General features: G+C 25.1%; 3 protein-coding genes across 7 annotated transcripts in view; 1 reads left to right on the forward strand and 2 right to left on the reverse strand.

Moving 5' to 3' along the window:
• Nucleotides 1-1,147, reverse strand: part of LOC124424255 (sorting nexin-25-like) — a 6,114-nt gene extending 4,967 nt beyond the window's left edge. The window contains exons 1-3 of the mRNA XM_046963034.1: nt 647-1,147; nt 231-541; nt 1-161 (exon numbers count right to left, since the gene is read on the reverse strand). The exon at nt 1-161 is cut by the window's left edge and continues 9 nt beyond it. Of these exons, the coding sequence (XP_046818990.1) occupies nt 1-161; nt 231-541; nt 647-871 (697 nt within the window). The 5' untranslated portion in view covers nt 872-1,147. The remainder of the gene's footprint in view (nt 162-230; nt 542-646) is intronic.
• Nucleotides 1,148-1,704: 557 nt separating this feature from the next.
• Nucleotides 1,705-8,089, forward strand: LOC124424283 (biotin--protein ligase). Of its 3 annotated transcripts, XM_046963108.1 has the most exons (17): nt 1,705-1,939; nt 2,575-2,758; nt 2,834-2,959; nt 3,620-3,771; nt 3,858-4,028; nt 4,095-4,248; nt 4,581-4,646; nt 4,743-5,244; nt 5,325-5,459; nt 5,534-5,860; nt 5,946-6,300; nt 6,395-6,571; nt 6,644-6,776; nt 6,893-7,053; nt 7,184-7,298; nt 7,440-7,653; nt 7,793-8,089. In XM_046963108.1, the coding sequence occupies exons 2-17, from the start codon at nt 2,749-2,751 to the stop codon at nt 7,962-7,964; spliced, it is 2,970 nt and encodes a 989-aa protein (XP_046819064.1). In that variant the 5' UTR covers nt 1,705-1,939; nt 2,575-2,748; the 3' UTR covers nt 7,965-8,089. The 3 variants fall into 3 exon arrangements, with proteins under 3 accessions (XP_046819064.1, XP_046819062.1, XP_046819063.1); XM_046963106.1 differs by having other exon boundaries at nt 2,575-2,959; XM_046963107.1 differs by lacking the exon at nt 2,575-2,758 and having other exon boundaries at nt 2,759-2,959.
• Nucleotides 8,090-8,969: 880 nt separating this feature from the next.
• LOC124424372 (inositol hexakisphosphate kinase 1) overlaps nt 8,970-20,000 on the reverse strand; it is a 27,545-nt gene continuing 16,514 nt past the window's right edge. For all 3 annotated transcript variants that reach the window (XM_046963319.1, XM_046963320.1, XM_046963322.1), the window contains one exon: nt 8,970-12,866. In XM_046963319.1, coding sequence (XP_046819275.1) covers nt 12,101-12,866 — 766 coding nt within the window. In that variant the 3' untranslated portion in view covers nt 8,970-12,100. The remainder of the gene's footprint in view (nt 12,867-20,000) is intronic.

Consider the following 20,000-nt stretch of genomic DNA (forward strand, 5'->3'; position numbering starts at 1 on the left):
TGAGAATCTCCCTCAAGAGAAATTTTGCTGGGGAAAGAGAGTAACTGCGTGGCATTAGAAACAATATATACAATTCACTAACTTTTCTTAAATACTCCAATTCTCCTACAGGGGACATCAAATGCGATGATAAAATGAAAACAGGTTCTTCACCGACAGATCTAAAATGATTAAATTATTATCTCAGGGTTATACGTTAAGTTTTGAAAATGAAACAAATAAATACTCACGAAGCTGCTTGTGCTATTCTAATTTTTTCAAAATGAAAAATTACTTTATTAACTATATTAAATACTACTAGCTTAGTATGATCGACTCTTAATAAACGATCATGGAGACTCTGTATAGCACCCCAAACATCTTGTTTCATATTTTCTAATATCTGATCAGAATTAAATGATAAATCATTAAGCCAACAACCAATAAAATCTTGAAAAGCTAAATCTAAGAGATTTTGTAAAGCTCCATCTACTAAACGACTAAAAATCATTGGATAGCGAGATTGTTTTTTAATGTTTGATAATTTGGCTTCGTATCCCTTCTATAATGAAAGAAAAAGACATAAATATTATTTCTTATCAAATCTAATTAATTATTGTTTAATAAGTTATCTGTTTTTTTTTTCTTTTTAAATAAAATAACATACCATTAATAAATTACGAAACGCATCTATCTCTGCAAGTGTTTTAACAGTGCCAACACCTGTTTGATGCTTTGATGATAATGCTATATTTATTAACATAACCACTAAAGGGCCAATAAGGAGACAAAGTATGGTTAATAATCCATAAAAGCAGCACCATAACATGCCATTCCAATAAAGAATGGTAAAAACGCTGAGAATTGTGCACAAAATATAAAATATAATCATTTTGTATATGTTTCAATATAATCGGATAATAAAATTGTCAAGCGTATTTCCTTGACAATCTTTATTTTCATCAACATTTAACCCATCTTTAATATACTCTTCCGTTGACGTGATCGTAATCTTAACATGATAGTAATGAATTTCCGATTTATATATTTTAATACATTTATATTTTTTATTTTCTAAAGTAAGATCAAAATAATCACCGATGCACATCAATGATATCGGTAGTGTTACCTCGCTTTGACACCTGTTATGTTTTCTATAGCCGGGCGTAACTACTGCGCAACGATGTACGCGTCGATTTTAAAATGGCGCCCTCCTTTAATTTTTAGTCACTTATAGTGATATTATTCACAGATTTTTCATTGTTAATAACAAATGTAACATAATTATTAAAGTAATTAGAGAGATCTAATACAATCAAGTATTACACTATTAATTATATCTATAAAATTATCCAATGCATATTCCAACCTATATGGAAAAAAATATCCGAATTTTGAATGTTGACGAATAAAAAGTGTAAAAATAATAAATTAATACTTTTCTGATATTCTTAATAAATACGTAATTAATAGATGTATATATGTATATATATATATACGCATATATGTATACTTATATTAATATTAATTTGTCTATTGCTTAAATAATTCTTTGCTTGCAAAAACGTTCGGAAACGTTTTAGATATTTTAGTTTTTTTTTTTTAATGTTCCTTATATAAAATATATAGTTTAGTTTTTTTAAATGTTCCTTATATAGATATATAATTTTTAAACAGGATTTTTTATTTTTGCAAGATGGCAATACTAGAATTACATTGAACAGCCAATAGTAAAAGAGAGAAATAATGCAAATGGCCTGAAATCGTCTGTTAGTATGACCAAACAAATTTATGTTTTTAAGAATTAATCGTTGAAACATTTGATAGGGAACATCAAATGATTATTGTGTGTTGCAATATTGCTAATATTATTGGATCTTATTTATTTTTAACATATATTTATACGTAGCTTACGATTATCTAAATCTAAGGAAGTTAAAGATTTTTTGCTTTCTGTCCGGTAAGTAATAATTAATCAAACGATTACACGTGGTTTTTCCAATTATTAATGTACTTTCTATTTTTTTTTTTTTTTTATTATCCTTTCCTTATCCATTCAAAAATTAACTTTTATAAACACTTTTAATTATATAATGATTACAATACATTAATATATAAATGTATAATATCCTAATCCTTAGGTGTAAAACCAAAAAATTTACCGCCATTTATCTTTCTTTTTCTTATCAGTAATATAAACAATGCATCATTTGGAGATAACAAAATTTTACGGAAATACTTGACAAATATTACGATACGTTTATCCATTCCACCAAATTCGTTTCTTTTCAGATCACAAGTCCTGCCATTTTTTAATATTTTTTATATACTATTCATTTGTTGAATCAATAAATAAATTATTGATGAAGAAATTACTTTAGAATTAATAAATACAGTATTATATAATGTATTTATGTATATATATATATATGTGTATATCTATATATGTATATATATATATGTATACATATTAACTTTTATATATATATTATTATTATTATTATTATTATTATTATTATTATTATTATTATTATTATTATTATTATTATTATCAGTTTCTTATATTCACTGACTTTTAAGTTATTTACTTTTCAGTATAGAAATTAATGCTATGCATGAAATAAAATAAAAGAAACATTATAACTGTTAATTTTGTATCATCGTAAAAGATTTTATATTAATTTTCATTTTAAACAATAAATAAAATTATTACAAAAGTACTGCATACAATATATCTATAGATGCATACATTGTCTTTCAATAAGGATTATGTATACAGGTATTTATGCAAGAGCCTTCTATCAAATAGGATACTATTCCAGAAAGATGCTATTAACATTTTTATATATGATAGCGACAACAATTCAGACATGGAGAATTTCATCCTTAAAAGCACGTTTATGTGCTTTTTTTCAAGGAACAAAACACGATAAACCATCAATTATGCTCTATGCTAAACCATTGGCATTCATTAATGAAGGTACAAATATATTTTAGACATTATTAATATTGATGTATGTTCTTCAAATTTCTTTACAATATTTCTACAATCTTATATAGAAATAGAGATATATTTTGTTATTATGTTATAATATAATAGTCATAAGGAACTACTTCTTTTACATGTAATTTTTATTAGATTACAAATTATTTCAATTATTTTATAGTAGTAGTATATATACATATAATAAGATTAAAAAGAAAAAAAGACATGAAAGAAGTTATATCCATTAATTCAGAGGTTCTCGATGTTAAGGTTAATAATAAAAATAAAACCAAATATTTTAAATACAGAATTAATCCTGTCTGATGTGATTTTATTAATAGAATAAAATGAAATAAAAAAAAAAAAAAAAGAAACATAAAGTAAAAATATAAAATTAAAAATATAGAAATAAAATGTCATCTAACATTCCTAAATATTTAATCGTATAGACATTTGTATTCGTTTACTAGTCTATAAATTGAGAAACACTGTTGCAGTATCAAAATTATTATCTCTGTATAACTGGTTGCCTATCGATAGGCTGAAATTGCACTCGAGATAGAAATTAATCTGAGAGATGTTATTTTTTAAGATAATAAATATATATCATATTTATCTTGCAATGTAATGAAAATTTTATTTTATTACTTTCAGAATATAATAATCTATCTAGTCCTTCAGGCAGTGAAAATGGAGAAACAGATAATTTTATGAGTTCTCATCTTTGTCAAAATAAATCACTCGCAAAACTTGGAGATTTACTTTGGAGTCATGGCGATGCAAGATTATGCACTATATATCCACAAGTATTTATCAAATTAATAATAAAAAAAGTTATTTTAAAAGTCGAAAACAATATTTTAAAATGACATCAAATTTCTTTATGTTTTAGCAAAAAATTAACATGTCCGAATGGTTGGCCTATCAAAATGAAAATCCTTTTATACCTATATTCAAACAAAATATTAATGTAACATCGTTAATTGAAGATTATAGAATGCATATTTTAATTGAAGCTGACTTTAATATGTATCAACCATATATCTCCACAAATTCAATGAAGGTAATTAAAAATTTTTAACAATTTAAATTAAAAATATTATTTCATTATTATGTTCCTGTGCCTTAGCTAGAAGATTATGGTTTAATTATCAGTTGGATGGCAGATAAAAATTTAAATATAATTATGGAGACTGACTTGGATCTTATAACTAAATTTGCAATTGCTGTAATGGAAGGACAATATTATATTAACAATGGTTTAACTTTAACACGTATATTGTGTAAGTAAATACTATATCATTAAAATATACAAATATATAAATATCGAATGTTAATGAAATTTTTTAACCCCTTGACGTACAATGACGTTTGGGAGACGTCATTCATTTCATGTGCCATTATAGACTTTAACGTCTCCGAGACGTCAGGAATGGTCTTCGGTGAACGTCGTACATTATTTAATTAAATTATTCAATTATTTCACTCGTGTGTCGATTCTGTTTTGTTTAAAATGTTCAAGATGCTCTATGCATGCTCTCTCTCTCTTTTTTTTCTTTTTTTTTTTTTTTTTATATGTCAAAGGGTTAACAAAAATAATTGATATATTTTTCAGCTGTTTCAGTATCAGGGTATCCATGTACTTATCATAGCGAACAACTTTATTCACTACCAGATAATAGTAAGTTACAGAACATTAATCAATATTTTATATCAATTTAAAATGTATCCTTATTAATTAATATTTATATATAATTTATACATTGCAATGATATAGAATTAACAGGAGTAGAAGAATGGGAAACTTATGTGAAGAAATTGAGACTAATAAGTAATACTGCACGATTAGCATCGCAACAAAATAAATCAATGGATGTAGCCGAAATGCCAGATTTATTTATTTTTCCTAACGATGATTCCGCAAATGTACAAATATCTACAGATGAAAAAATAGAAACTAATAATATGATTGAAAGTCCAAATAATATTAAAACGTTACAAACTGCTGAGAGCCCAGTTTCTATAGATTCTGAGATAATTGATACAAAATCTATGCAGACAGAAAATGTTAATAATTTGGAGGATTCTGATATACCAACGTTCAACGATGTACCTGAATCAAATCGTGTTTCTTCAATTAAATCTAATATAATAAAAACAACATTAAATAAGGATAAGATAAAAGAAACTTGTGAAGATATTGCAAAATCTGCATCTACAACTGATGATCAAGATAATAGTACAAAAACAACTGAAGCAGTATCTACACCCATTATAAAGTAAATTTCCTATATTTCACTATAGTGAATATTATGCATATTAATTATATACCTATATATATATATATATCTCATTTTAGAAGTCTTACTCCAAAAAGAACAGTTACGCCATATTCTAAGAATTACAAACCACCTAATGTTTTAATTTATGCCGAAAGTGCTGTATCTCTCGATAATGTTAAAACAGTATTAGAAGCTTCATTAGGCACCGACAAGTATGATAATAATTTATAAGTTAGAAAATAATCGCAAATTAACGAGTTATTTATATAATAATTAATTTTCTTAGATATATATTATATGTCCTATCACGGGAAGAAGCATGTTCTGATGTATGGATGGAACAAGCAGCCCTTGTGGTTGTATGCGGTAATGTTGGGGTTGAAATTAGTACTCAGCTCATTGAATATATTGTTCATGGTGGAAAACTTCTAGCATTATGTTCCGATACACTTCATACTTTGCTTCCATCTTTTAAAACGGCTGAGGTGCGTGAACATGAACTCGTACATTTCTCTTATGGAAAATGGAAACATGTTCGCATGATGCATCATATTTTTTGCTATCAAGCATCACCAGTGAGAACTCGATTTTCTCATGAAAATGAAGATATAAAGTAAGAATTTTATTGAACAATATAATAAAAAAACTTTAAGTTAAAATTTCTCATATGATTATATTGAAAAATATTTTTGTTTTAGCTTAACAGCTATGAGTCCTCCTGTATCGGCTACGGTAAAAGATAAGACAGGCAAGTCACATTCCTTCGGGATAAAAGTATTAGGAACGGAAGAAACATGGCATACTCCAAGTATCATACTTGCTAATTTAACCGATAGCAATGGTAAGGCTGTATTTTCACAGATTCATTTAGAGGCAGATCCAGCACAATATGAGCTTGAAGAAAATAAATTTAATGCTCTTAAAAAAAGTGATCTGGCACGCTTAGAAATATTTAATGATCTATTAAGTGTACATTTAGGGATAGAAGTAAATCCATTGTCAAAAAAAGCATCAGTGAATTATACCCCAGCCTTTTTCTTAGGCAGACACGAGGTATTTTTATTTTAATTATAAACTCATAAAAGAAATGGAATAATAACTAGCGAGATCATATTTTAATCGATAATTATTTTCATTCAACTTGCAGTTAAAATTAGAGGTTTTGGAAAAGTTAAAAGAAAAGATGCATAATGATACATTAAAAATGCAAAATTTAGAAATACAATTTTGTAAGAAAAATATCGATAAATCAGCATCATCCTCGTTTCTTCCAGTTATGATACATCAATGTCCTGATAACTTTTCTACAATTGAATACTTCGAGGTAATTCTTTGAGTTTCATTTATAACCATGTTATAAAATATCATTTTTATAATATCAAATTCGTTCTAATAGAGTCTCAAAACAAAGGACTTGGGACGTTTGGTGATATATGCAGATATCTTGACATCATCAATGAATGTTGTAAATGGTCAAAAGTTGCAACACGGATTGGTTGTCATTCCATATCAACAAACTCAGGGACGAGGTAACTGATGTTTTCTTTTTCTTTTCCTTTTTCTTTTTTCTTTTTTTTATTACGAATATTTATTTATTCGTTTATTTATTTATTTATTTATTTTTTTTTTTTTTTTTTTTCTTTAGGAAGAAATAAAAATGTATGGCTTAGTCCCAAAGGTTGTGCAATGTTTACCATACAGCTTCACATACCAAAAAACTCTTATCTTGGTGTTCATATTTCAATACTTCAACATCTCGTTATAGTTGGAATCGTATCAGCTGTAACATCTGTACCTGGATATGAGGTTTCTTTTTTTTTTCATTCATTTTTCAACTCATTATATCTATAATTAATATTTCAGGATTGTAATGAATCTATTATTTAAATATATTTATAATTGTTTTATTCAAAAAAAAAAAAAAAAAAAAAAAAAGGGATTAGATCTTAGAGTAAAATGGCCTAACGACATTTACGTTGGAAAATCAACCAAAATTGGTGGTATAATAGTTACTAGTCACTATGATATGTCATTAATTATATGCAATGCTGGTAAGTATTAATAAATTTATTGTATAAAAATGTTATATATTTATTTATTTATTTATTTATTTATTTCGTTTATATTATATACTAACAAAAAAATTAGATATAATTAAATTAATGTCAGATACGAAATATAATTGTTTCTAGGTGTTGGCGTTAATCTTTCAAATAGTACACCTACGTGTTGTATCAACGATGTCATTGCCGAATATAACAAAATAAAAAAAACAAATTTGCCACTTTTATCTTATGAACGTTACTTTGCTTTGGCGTTCAGTGAAATAGAATATCTATTAGATATTGTACAAAGTGGAAATATAGATTATTTCTTTCAAACTTATTATAAATTTTGGTTACACACGTTAGTATATAATAATATTCATATTATGCTAACAATAAGAAAATATTATTAACAAATTTATATGTTAATGGGTTATATTTTATATAATCTATTTTATATTTTATTTTTCTTTTTTTTTTTTTTTTTTTTTTTTTTGCAGTGACACCGAAGTTACGGTTGTATCGAGTAATGGAGATAGTGAGTTAGTTAAAATATTAGGCATCGACGAATATGGATTTTTAAAAGTACGAGGAAACAAAGGGAATACATTTTCGGTTCAACCGGATGGAAATAGTTACGATTTATTAAAAAATTTAATAAAGCCGATATAGATCTATTAGCATTAATCCATTTACAATAAATTTTCAACGCTGAACTTTATAATATCGTACATAACAACGATAGATATCGAGCATAAATAATTAAAACAATGAAAAGGAGAAACAAAAAAAAAAAACAAAAATAAAAGAGATAATGTCTGCGATACGATAACGTTTAAATTTAAATAAATGACATAAATCATATGTCATAATCATATATAATAATGGTTGTAAAAAATATATATATATATATATATATATATATATATATATATATATATATATATCTATTTAAAACAAATCCTGATGAATTATTATTATTATTTTTTTTTTTTTTTTTTTATTTAATTTTGTTAAGGTGTAACACGAAAGATGTATATCCGTTTAAATTATCTTCTCAACTATATGTATATATATATAATTGTTACATCTCAATAAAATAGATAGAACATGCATCGTACTGTTATATCATATACTATAATGTTCATCTAAGTCATATTGTTTACTTATCTCGTTTGCAATGTTTTGTAAAAAAAAAAAAAAAAAAAAAAAAAAAGGGAAAGAAAAAAAGAAAAGAAAAAAAAGAAAAGAAAACAAAGTGCTTCGCTAAAGTTATGTCGCAAAGATATAATAATATTCCTTATCAAAGTCAGCTAATTAAAATTTACAAAATTGAAATAATAATAATAAAATATTGGTAAAACGAAATAGCTGTAAGCCATATTGTTGTATAGTTTATTGCAATGTTTACAATTTGTTGTATATTACTTGTATTTATAATGAAATAAAAAATTCATTATGTTACACATATTCTCAGTTACTAATTAAAAAAAAAAAAAAAAAAATAGAAAAAAAAAAGAAAGAAAAAAAAAGAAAGAAATGAAAAAATATTCAGATAAAATAAAATTATAGACAAATTAAAGGTCAGCCAATAAGATAAATATATGTATATACATACATATATACATATATGTATATATATATATATATACATATACATATATATATAACTTCATATATATATCATAAAATTAATTTATTTTCTGGACAAAGAGACATGAAATTCTAATGTACATTATATCAGAATATTGCTAATCCTAAAATTTCTTATATATACCGATTTAAAAGATATAAATTCTCACATGATACACAGGAATTTGTAATAATTCGTGCTAGTTAATACTAGCATTAAAAGGTAATGTATACATACAATGTATACAATTAATTTTCATACATATTGAATCGTACATTTCTCTTCTGTACATACACTTTTTTTTCTTTTTTTTTTGTCGTTTTTTTTTTCACTCTTTTATTTATTTATTTATTTATTTTTTTTTTTTTTCTAATCCTTGTCGCGTATATTAGCATGTAATATATTCTGTATTATTGTTATGATATTTTTAATTTTTTAATTTTATTTATTTAGGTCGCTAAGCCTATATATGATCAGGTAAATAAATTGCTTTTCTACTATAAAATATCTTGCTTTGCATATTGCCCCCATTATTTTTCTTTTTCAATCGCTCCTAAACACATATATATATATATATATATATATATATATATGTGTTTCATATATAGAATGTGAAAATCGGAGGAAGAATGTGTTATAACGATTTTATATATATAAATGACGAACTTTTACAATATTTACATTACTTATGCACTAATTTTCAACAGTAAATAACGTCATATTATCAGTATGATAGCGGTGGATTATTTTTACAAAACAGCAGCGTGTAATGGATCTGTCATGTGCAATTAAATTATAATATACATACACATATATATATATATATATATATATATATATATATATATATATGTGTATATACATATATATATATATATCGGAAATACAGTCCATAGAATGTTGTACAGTAAAATATGCTTTCTCTTTTATTTTATTTTATTTTAATTTAATTTGTATTATTATTTTGTTTTTTTTTTCCACTTTTTCTAATAGAAAGTCCACATACTCTTTTTCTGTAATACACAAACAAGAAATATTTCTCGTCGATAAAATTCTTGTCTTAAGAATATAATTTTTGTTATTATAATACTGTATATTATTTATGATAATCGACATATATATATATATAATAATAATGAAATAATGTACTCCATGATATAATTTCGCGAGAAAAAGAGTAATTTTTTAGATAACATACTGCATAATAAGAACTGATTTTTACATGTAATTCGTTATTTCTTTCTTTCTTTTTTTTTTTTGCTATATATTTATAAAGTGTGATGTGTACATAGATATACATATTAATAAAAATTATAAGTCAATAAAATCGTAGTCTTTAAAAGGAAAAAATTATGCTTATATATATATATATTGATGGATGGGGCACACGCAGCAGACATACTGACACAAAACAGACACATTGATATATATATATATATATATATATATATATATGTATATATACACATCATACACACAACAAACACGTGGAAAAAGAAGAAGTCACTGGTTTACTCGTCCTATGAATAATGACACAATAAATGTCTTCTTTTTATGTATATTATTAATGTCTATAATATGTGTGTAAAAGAGAGAGAAAAACAAAAAAAAAATAAAATAAAGCTAAATCGTATAGAAAACGTTTACGTTCAAGCAGAAGCAAAGAACGAATGAAGAAGATATTAGGAATGAACAAAGTTTGTATCTCGCATACATATTTCATTAAAATGTTAGCAAGAATGGTTCCATCTCGTTTTGTCCAAGTCATCGTCAAATCAAATACTTTAGAAATCAGTTCTAATAAATCTATATAGAATATACTATACAGATACATACATACATACATACATACATATATATATATATATATATATATATATATATATATATATATATATGTAATAAAAAAAAAATTTTTTTTTTTTAAATTATTCTACCTTACGTGTATGTACGAACAACATATAGTTAATCAATTTCTACTAATGAAACAAATCTAAAAGATATACAATGTGTATATATGTATATATATATAATATATATATGCATATATATACATATATATTGTTTCAGTCACGTTGTGTAAGTAAATTGGCAGGAGCATCTCTCATCAACTATACACTACATTTGTAACCATGAAACCTATTATTTTTTTTTTTTTACATACGTCTCTTCTGGTATATAATTATTTATACATACATACATACGTACATACATGCATGCATATATATAGCTATATATATATATACATACACACAAACACGCACGCATATATATATATATATATATACACATAAAATACTTGAAAGTAATTTATATTTTATATAGAGAAAAAACGCGCGATTTTTGCATTATAATTTCTTACAAAATACATACACAAATTCTCGAAATTCTGCTTCTTTTTATCTTTTATTATTATTATTATTTTTATTATTATTATTTTTATTATTATTATTATTATTATTATTATTATTATTATTATTATTATTATTATTATTATTGTTGTTGTTGTTGTTGTTATTGTTATTATTATTTTTTTAACTTTTTTTTTTAGAAATTATATTATGTACACACGCTCTACTCTCTAATTGAACTCTAACGCCGCTCTTCTCATAGGAAGAACTTCATCTTCGGTTATTTCCTTTTATTTGTTTTATTTATTATTTATTTATTTATTTATTTATTTATCTATTTTTTTTTCTTTTTAATATCTATTTATATATTTATATTTTTTTTTTCTTTTCTTTCCTTTACTTTGCTTTTATTTTTTATTTAATTTGTTACCTTGTCGTTGATCGATTTCACGCGCCCTTACTATTACGTAAGTTTTCTTTTATATTCTTTTTCATGCATCCCCATTCCACCTACCACCCACTCCCCTCCCCCACCCCATTAAACTATCGTTTCGAAAAATGACGATCATCGTGTCTGGTTTCATTTTCGAAAGTCCAAAAATAAATATTGCAACCATATTTTGCATTTTTTATACCCTTCTCCCTGTTTTATTTTTTATTATATTTCTTTTTTCTATTATCGATAAAAGAGATTTCGTATTCTCTCTAATACACACACATATATATATATATACATATATATATATATATATATATTCTTATTTATTTATTTGTTTATATAGTCACGATAATAGTCATCATCGTTTTCAAAAGTGACAAGGTATTCAACCTTCAGTCAATATCTCCATTAACAATCGTTTTAGGCTATCCAAACCGGTAAGAAAACCACAGTCGGGACCTTGGTGTACCATCGAGCTCGAATTACATGCCAAAGCTAAACTGCTCCGTCCAAAGGTGGTATGTGCAAAGTCTATTATTCTAACATCAACCATGGCATCTTGCACTGAGGCCGTCGTTGCTTGTTCAGTTTTAACACGGAATCTTTTCGAGATGCTGGTTGGCTTTAACTCGTCTTGATCCTGTTCAACGTCGTCGTAAGAACGCAAACGATGTTTATGCCTGTTACGTTTCAATGCGCATTCACTTCTAATATCAATGTCGGAACTTGTGTCCTCCGAATTTACAGCTATGTGCTGACCAAAACAATAATCCTCACCGCTGCTACTACTATACAACATCCAATTGTCATATGACGACGATTGGACAACTGTATTGATCAAACTTGGTGGTGGATCCATAAAAACGGTTTCCTCGTTAACCGGATAAAATGCTGTTGTATTTTTAGCACCCCTCGCGGCAGCCTCACCAAAACCACGGTGCAATGCTGCCTGGCTTACTTCCTCGTGTGCCAATAAATTATAATCCGTTGAATTATTGCTCGTATCAGCGTCGTAACACGTATCCGAAACGCCTGGTGTATTTTCCATGAAACTCAAGTCATTAGATTCCTCCTCGACTCTAAGGGACGTTGTATGTCTGTGCGTTGTGAATTCCTCTATTTGATATCCTTCGTACACAATAAGCAACGAACTGAAAAATTTTTAGCACACGTTATCATTTTTTTTCTCCCTCTCTCTCTCTCTCTCTATCTCTCTCTGCGTTTCTTTTTTTTATTATTATTATTATTTTTTTATATCATTCAGCCGATCTCTATCCTCGCGTCTATCGCGATCTTTCTTTTTTTTTTTTTTTTTTTTTTTTTTATAATATCTTTTTCCTAAATCATTTAAAATAAACGAGTACGAACATGTTCGACAGAGTTTTTGTTACATGCATAAAATTAAAAAATCCGATCGTTTAATGTTTTCTTTTTGATTTCCCTTTGTTTTCTCTCTCTCTCTCTCTCTCTCTCTCCCCCTCTCTCTTCTCTTATCAAACAGATCGTAAAAGGTACACTGTGAAGCGAGAAAAGTATCGTTAAACTTCGAAACAACATTTACATGGTAAATAATGTTTTGCCTTTGGCAACTTTTCTTTCTTTTTTTTCTTTTCCTTTTTTTTTCTGCACTTTTTTTTCTTTTTTTTTTTCATTTTTCCCTCCCTTGAAAGATCAAATCTAATCATGAATGTACGAGTCAAAAGTTACGAACATGTTCGATACACGTTTCGTGCCAGATAAATTTCCTGATTGCTTCTCTTATTCGTTTGCTATATTAATTTCGTATTTTTTTTTCTTTTTTTTTTTTTTTTTTTTTTTTATATATATATATATATAAATATAAGCTATACATATATACGAAAATAAGGGAAACATTTCTAATAACATTGTAAAAACATGAAAATATAATAATGCATAGAGTGCTTTTTTCAATTCAATGATTTTGTAAGACAACGATGAAGAAGATGACGATGACGATGAAGATGACGATGACGATGACAATGACGATGATCGAGAATTCGTTGAAAAAAATAGGTTAGAAAAAAATCTAAATTTTTTTCACGTCGTACATTTCTAATTCTTCTTTTTTCTTCTTTAGTTTTTTTTTTTTTTTTCTTTTTTTTTTTTCCTATCAAATAATTATTGTGACACGTAATATCTTTCGAAAAGATGAATATTATCGAACACGTTTATAATGTGTGAGAGATTAGACAAGAAAAAATAAAAAAAAAAGAAAAAAAAAATAAAGTAAAATAAATTAAAATATAAACGAGTTCATGCGAGATTAAATAATGCCAAAGGACAACGCCTGACATTCTAGTAGATAAAAAAGAAAATAAATAAAGAAAGAAAGTAAATGATCAATAATTAAACACGACCCATTTGCAAGGTTCACTTACTTATACTTTCTTATATTATCTCTATATACTAACTAATATTATTTACACATAAGTACATAAAACTCGACCATATATATATATATATATATTTATATTTATCACGATTAATATTATAATAAGAGATATATCACGATTATTATCATAAAACGATTTCGCATATCTCTCAATTGTCTGTCTATCGATCATCGATTCGATTATCGATTATATACGATCACATATGAAAATATCGATATAAAATTTTTTTCACATTATACAAATCTTTGCATTAGTTCAAACAATTATTCATTTGTAACGTATATATATAATATATATATATATATATACATATATATATGTACGTATATCGAATTTCATGTATCACGTATCTCAAAAAAAAAAAAAAAAAAAAAAGAAATATATGATGTTGAACATAGAAAAAGAAAAGAAAAAAAAAAAGAATAAACGATGTCGATAATTTATTTCCTCTCGACTGATTCACGTTGTATATGTGTATATCGATAAAAAGTGATGACGTAGTAAAGAGGTTAAGAGCAATGACTAATCGATGTCATCGCTTTTAAAGTATCGTTCGATAGAAAGTTAATTACGATTAGCGATAAGTCGATATATATATATATATATATATATATATATATATATATATATATATATATGATGTAAATATGTATTATGTATAATCGACGTTAAATTGAATACGTCATCATACGTACATACGTCACAAATGTCGTAGGAAGCAACAGAATTAGAAATTTTTTTTTTTTAATTTAAGAAAAGAGAAAAAAAAGAAACGAACTAAACAAATGAATGAATAAAATAAAAGAAATAAAAATAAAAAAATCAACAAAATAAAAACAGATCCACTCGTAATATATTGTTCAAAGTATGTTTTATTTCTCTTTTTATTGTCTTCATTGTCGAAAAGGGGAAGAAGAAGAAGAAGAAAAAGAAGAAGAAGAAGAAGAAGAAAAAGAAGAGGAGGAGAGAATAAAAAGATAAGTAATATTGCTTATTCACCACAACAATACCAAACAATAATAAAAACAACAATATAACAACATTAACAACAACAATAGCAGCAACAATACCGAAATAATAATACATTCAAGATGGAATTTAATGATTAAAATTAAACATGCCATTTTTTTTTTATCTTTAAAAATATCTATTTAGATAATAATTTGATAAAACAACAAGTTCGTTTCCATAAAATTTTTATGTACTAAGAAACGAGGCTTGTTGTGTATATTTGTGTGTGTGTGTGTGTGTGTTCATGTAAAAATAACTTATACATTTTGTGTTTATATATAAATGAATTATACATGCGTTGTTTAAATAATGTATGTACATGTACGTCATAAAAAACGTGTTTGAACTATAGAAAAAAAAAAAAAAAAAAAAAGGAAAAGGAAAAGAAACAGAAGGAGGAAAAAAAGGATAAAGATAAAGATAAAGAAAAAAAAAATAAATAAATAAATGGACAAAAAAAGAATTTCCTTATGTGTTCGTCTTTACATACATCATTGAACGCATGATTATGTTAAGATCACAATCTCAAATGTTCAAACTAATAATCATAAATTCTATCCTGTATGTAAATATGCATTTGGAATAAGATTAAAAAAGCGATTATTTATATAATAAATATTATTCATATGTATTAAAAAAAGAAAAAAAGAAAGAAAGAAAGAAAGAAAGAAAGAAAGAAAGAAAGAGAGAAGAAAGAAAGAAAAAAAAGGAAAGAAAATTAGCGAGCATGTTAAAGCACATTTAATGAATTCGAACGAAATGAAAGATAAAAGAAAAACAAATAAAAAGAAAATATTAATAATAATAATAAAAAAAAAAAAAGAAAAAGATAAAGGAAACGAAATGCTATTCAAGCAAAGCTGAGATTATCGATAAAAGCAGATTGTGATCTTTATCGTTCGACTTAAGGTCAAACCAGGCTTTTTTCGTTTAGATATATATATATATATACATATAATATTATTATTATTATATATATATATATATATATATATAAAATATATTTAATATTTATATATAAATATATGTGTATATATATATATATATATACACATATATATATTAAATTTTAAATACATATTCAAAATTTTTAAAATACTCGTCGTTATATAAATTTTTTTTTCTTTAAATATTTTTATACAATTAACTATGCGATTATAGAAATATAATTGTAATAATCTATATTACTTATTTTTCTATCTACCCATAGGAAATATCTAATCCGTATAATAGCCCAAATTTATTTAATAATCAATAACAATAATAAATATTAAATATTCTATCCGGTAGGCCTATCTCTCTCCCTTTTCGCAATCTATTTTTTTTTCTCCCCGTTTAAGAGCCACGATTCCACAAAACTACTAAATGCCATATGCGCAATACGATTTTGCGATTGATGACATCATCATGAGATATGATTCCCAATTACCTTTGAAGAGAATGAATCTATCGTTTTTATATGACACGTGCGCGTCACAGACGACATAACAAATATGCGCGCGGACGTAAAAAGTAAAAAGAAAAAAAAAAAAAAAAAAGAAATAAAGAAAGAAAAAAAAAAGAAAAAGAAAAAAATACATGTTATCTCCCGTTTAAATCGATTCATGGATCGCTTTAACGGAGCTCGTGACTCTTTCAAAATAAACAAACTGTTGAATTATTTCATTGGCCATGTTATACCAAACATTCATGATAATATCACACGAATACTCTCCATCTATTTTATTTCTATTTCGTCACGATATATATAAATTTTTTTATCTTTTTTATTTTTATTTATTTATTTTTTTTTTTCTTTTTTTAATTCTAAAACGATGTCCTAATTATTTAATTACTTTTCGATTAAGAATATGATATAAATTATTATTGTTATACAATGCGATATTGCTATACAATCTAATAATATAAACGTGATAAAACGCAATTTTATGTGTAAACAAATAAATACTATAACAATAATGATAATAATAATGGTAATGATAATAATACTAATACTAATACTAATAATAATAATAATAATAATAATGATAATAATAATAATAATAATAATAATAATAATAATAATAATACTAATACTAATAATAATAATAATAATAATAACAACAACAATAATAATAATAATAACAATAATAATAATAATAATAATAATAATAATAATAATAATAATAATAATAATAATAATAACAATAACAATAATAATGAAAGAAGAACGATCGATACATGATATATTTATATATTATATATCGATAGTATAATATTTCAAAAGATACGATGAGAAAGGAGAAATAAACGCCATATTTGCGCATTTATTAACGATCATAATTAAAAATCTCTCTTATGAAGAAAAAAAAAAAAAAAATAAGGAAAAAGAACAAGAAAAAGCTGTCTATACAATACTTTCCATACAATCAACCAGCTTTATTAGCCTTAACTCTAATTTTATTTTTTTTTCTTTGCGGAATGATTGAAGTTTTGTTTATGACAAAGAGAAAATAAACAAACATACGCACATACACAGCCAAAAAGGAGAAAAAAAAAGAGAGAAAGAGAAAGAGAGATAGACAGAAAAAAGTGAGAGAGATGGAGAGAGAAAGAGAGGTTATGTCAAGAGTCATAAGACAGAAAATTACTCGATAAAAAATGAAACACGTGCAAACTCGAGTATGGTTATTAAACGATAAAAACTACGTATATTACATTTCCAAGCTACCTTGAAATCTCTCGCTCTCTCTCTCAGTATGTGTGTGTGTGTGTGTGTGTGTGTGTGTGTGTGTACGCACGTACGTGTGCTTGTATAGCTTTCGAATAATAAATAACATAAAAAATATTCTTGTCACGTTCTCTCTCAAAAGCATTCGAATGAAACATTCGTTTACATACATACGGACTTGCATCTATGTCAATTAACTATCACTCGTTTGTTGTTATGGATCTTTAACAAATTTACAAAGAAATATTTAGAATTCTTTTGTTTTTTTTTTCGCCTTGAATACAATTTCTTTTTTCTTTTCTTCTTTTTTGGATCCATCTTTTTATCATAAATTATTCACGATTTTTTTGTTTTCATCAGATATATATATATATATATACATATATCTTTTTTTATTTTTTTGTTAATCTTTTATTGAATTTTTTCTTTTCTTTTTTTTTTTTTTTCTTCTTTTTTTGTACACTTCAATACGAAATTTTACTCCGGCTATGTATATATTAAGTCCGACCCCAATGCGCTTTTTTAAGGTTAACCTCAAAAATATAGACATACATCTTCCGTAGACTTATAAATAAAACAGCACGTGGAGAAATCACGTATTGCGAGTTAAAAAATACGCACACGAGGAACTATTCTCTTAGGATTCAATGCTTCGTTCTCGTACTACCGATTAATACGTAGAACACATTCACATACGCATTGGGTTCCGAAAAAAAGAGTTAAAGAGTAGAGTATAATCGTAAAAAAAAAAATATACATACATATATATATATATATATATCGATCTTTTCGTATATTCTTTCACAATTTCCTCAAAAATCTTATTCTTCTTTCCCTTTTATATACTTTCATTTTGATTTGGCACAGTTTCATACTTTTTTTTTTCTTTTTTTTCTTTTTTTTAAATCAAATTTATCATCGAAGAAAAAATCTAAAATATCATTTTAACTTCTAAATCAATTGTAAATCAATTCTAAATCAAATCTAAATTGTAAATAAATTTTAAATCAATTGTACAATTGTAACTGATTTCTTTATGTGCGTACGTGCGTGTGTGTGTGTGTCTATTTAATATATTTTAATCCTTTTTATTTTATCTATTATCCTCATTCGTTTTGTACGAAAAGATATACGATGGATTATTATATTAAATATTTTAATAACTGTGCGCAACTTTATGTATGTATGTATATATTATTGAGTATCAAACAGAAAAATTGATTATAGGAAAATAATAGTGCCGAATAGAAAAAGAGAAGGTGTTAATAGAACAACGGAAAAAACAGTGTCACTTTCTATGAAATCATACTTTGTTTTGCATAAAAATCAATCACTGTTTTAGGAAGAAAAGATAACAGACTCACACATACATATACATAGGGATTAATAAAAGCGTTCTGTCTCTCTCTCTCTCTTTCTCTCTCTCTCTCTCTGCCTTTCATAATTCATGCGTTAGAATCTAAAATGGTGGATCTATCGGACAAAGCGGTCATTCGTGATGATAAATTATATATATTGAAACTATATAAGAGTGTGTGTGTGTGCATATATATGTATGCATGCAGTGTGCATATAAATTTATATGTATATATATATATATATATGTATGTATGTATGTATATACAGAAAAGTATTGCATCAATTTTTATCAACTAATTTCCAACATGGCCGATATTTCCACAGAATACTAATCAATTCAATACTTATATGTATATGTGTAAGTATATATATATATATATATATATATATATATATATATATATATATTTTCTTTTTGAGTTGGCCAATAAGTAATGTTAAAATTTACAGTACTTTATATCCAAATAAATAAACAATGCTGTAACTGTACATATGTGTATATACCAACAATTTATAATATTTTATATCTTTAAAAAAAAAAGCTAATAAATTTCTAATAAAAATTTTTATTACTTTATATATAAATAAATAATAATAGTATTTTTTCTATTAAATATTGTTAGTATTTTATATCTAAATAAATAACACTATGATATTTATTATTGCTACATTATTTATTGGGCAATTCAATATATATATATATATATATATATATATATATATATATATATATATATATATATATATATAAATGTTTCATGAAATAAGCGATATGTCTAGTAACTCGTAGA

Source organism: Vespa crabro, chromosome 5 (genome assembly GCF_910589235.1).
Source record: "Vespa crabro chromosome 5, iyVesCrab1.2, whole genome shotgun sequence".
NCBI lineage: Eukaryota > Metazoa > Arthropoda > Insecta > Hymenoptera > Vespidae > Vespa > Vespa crabro.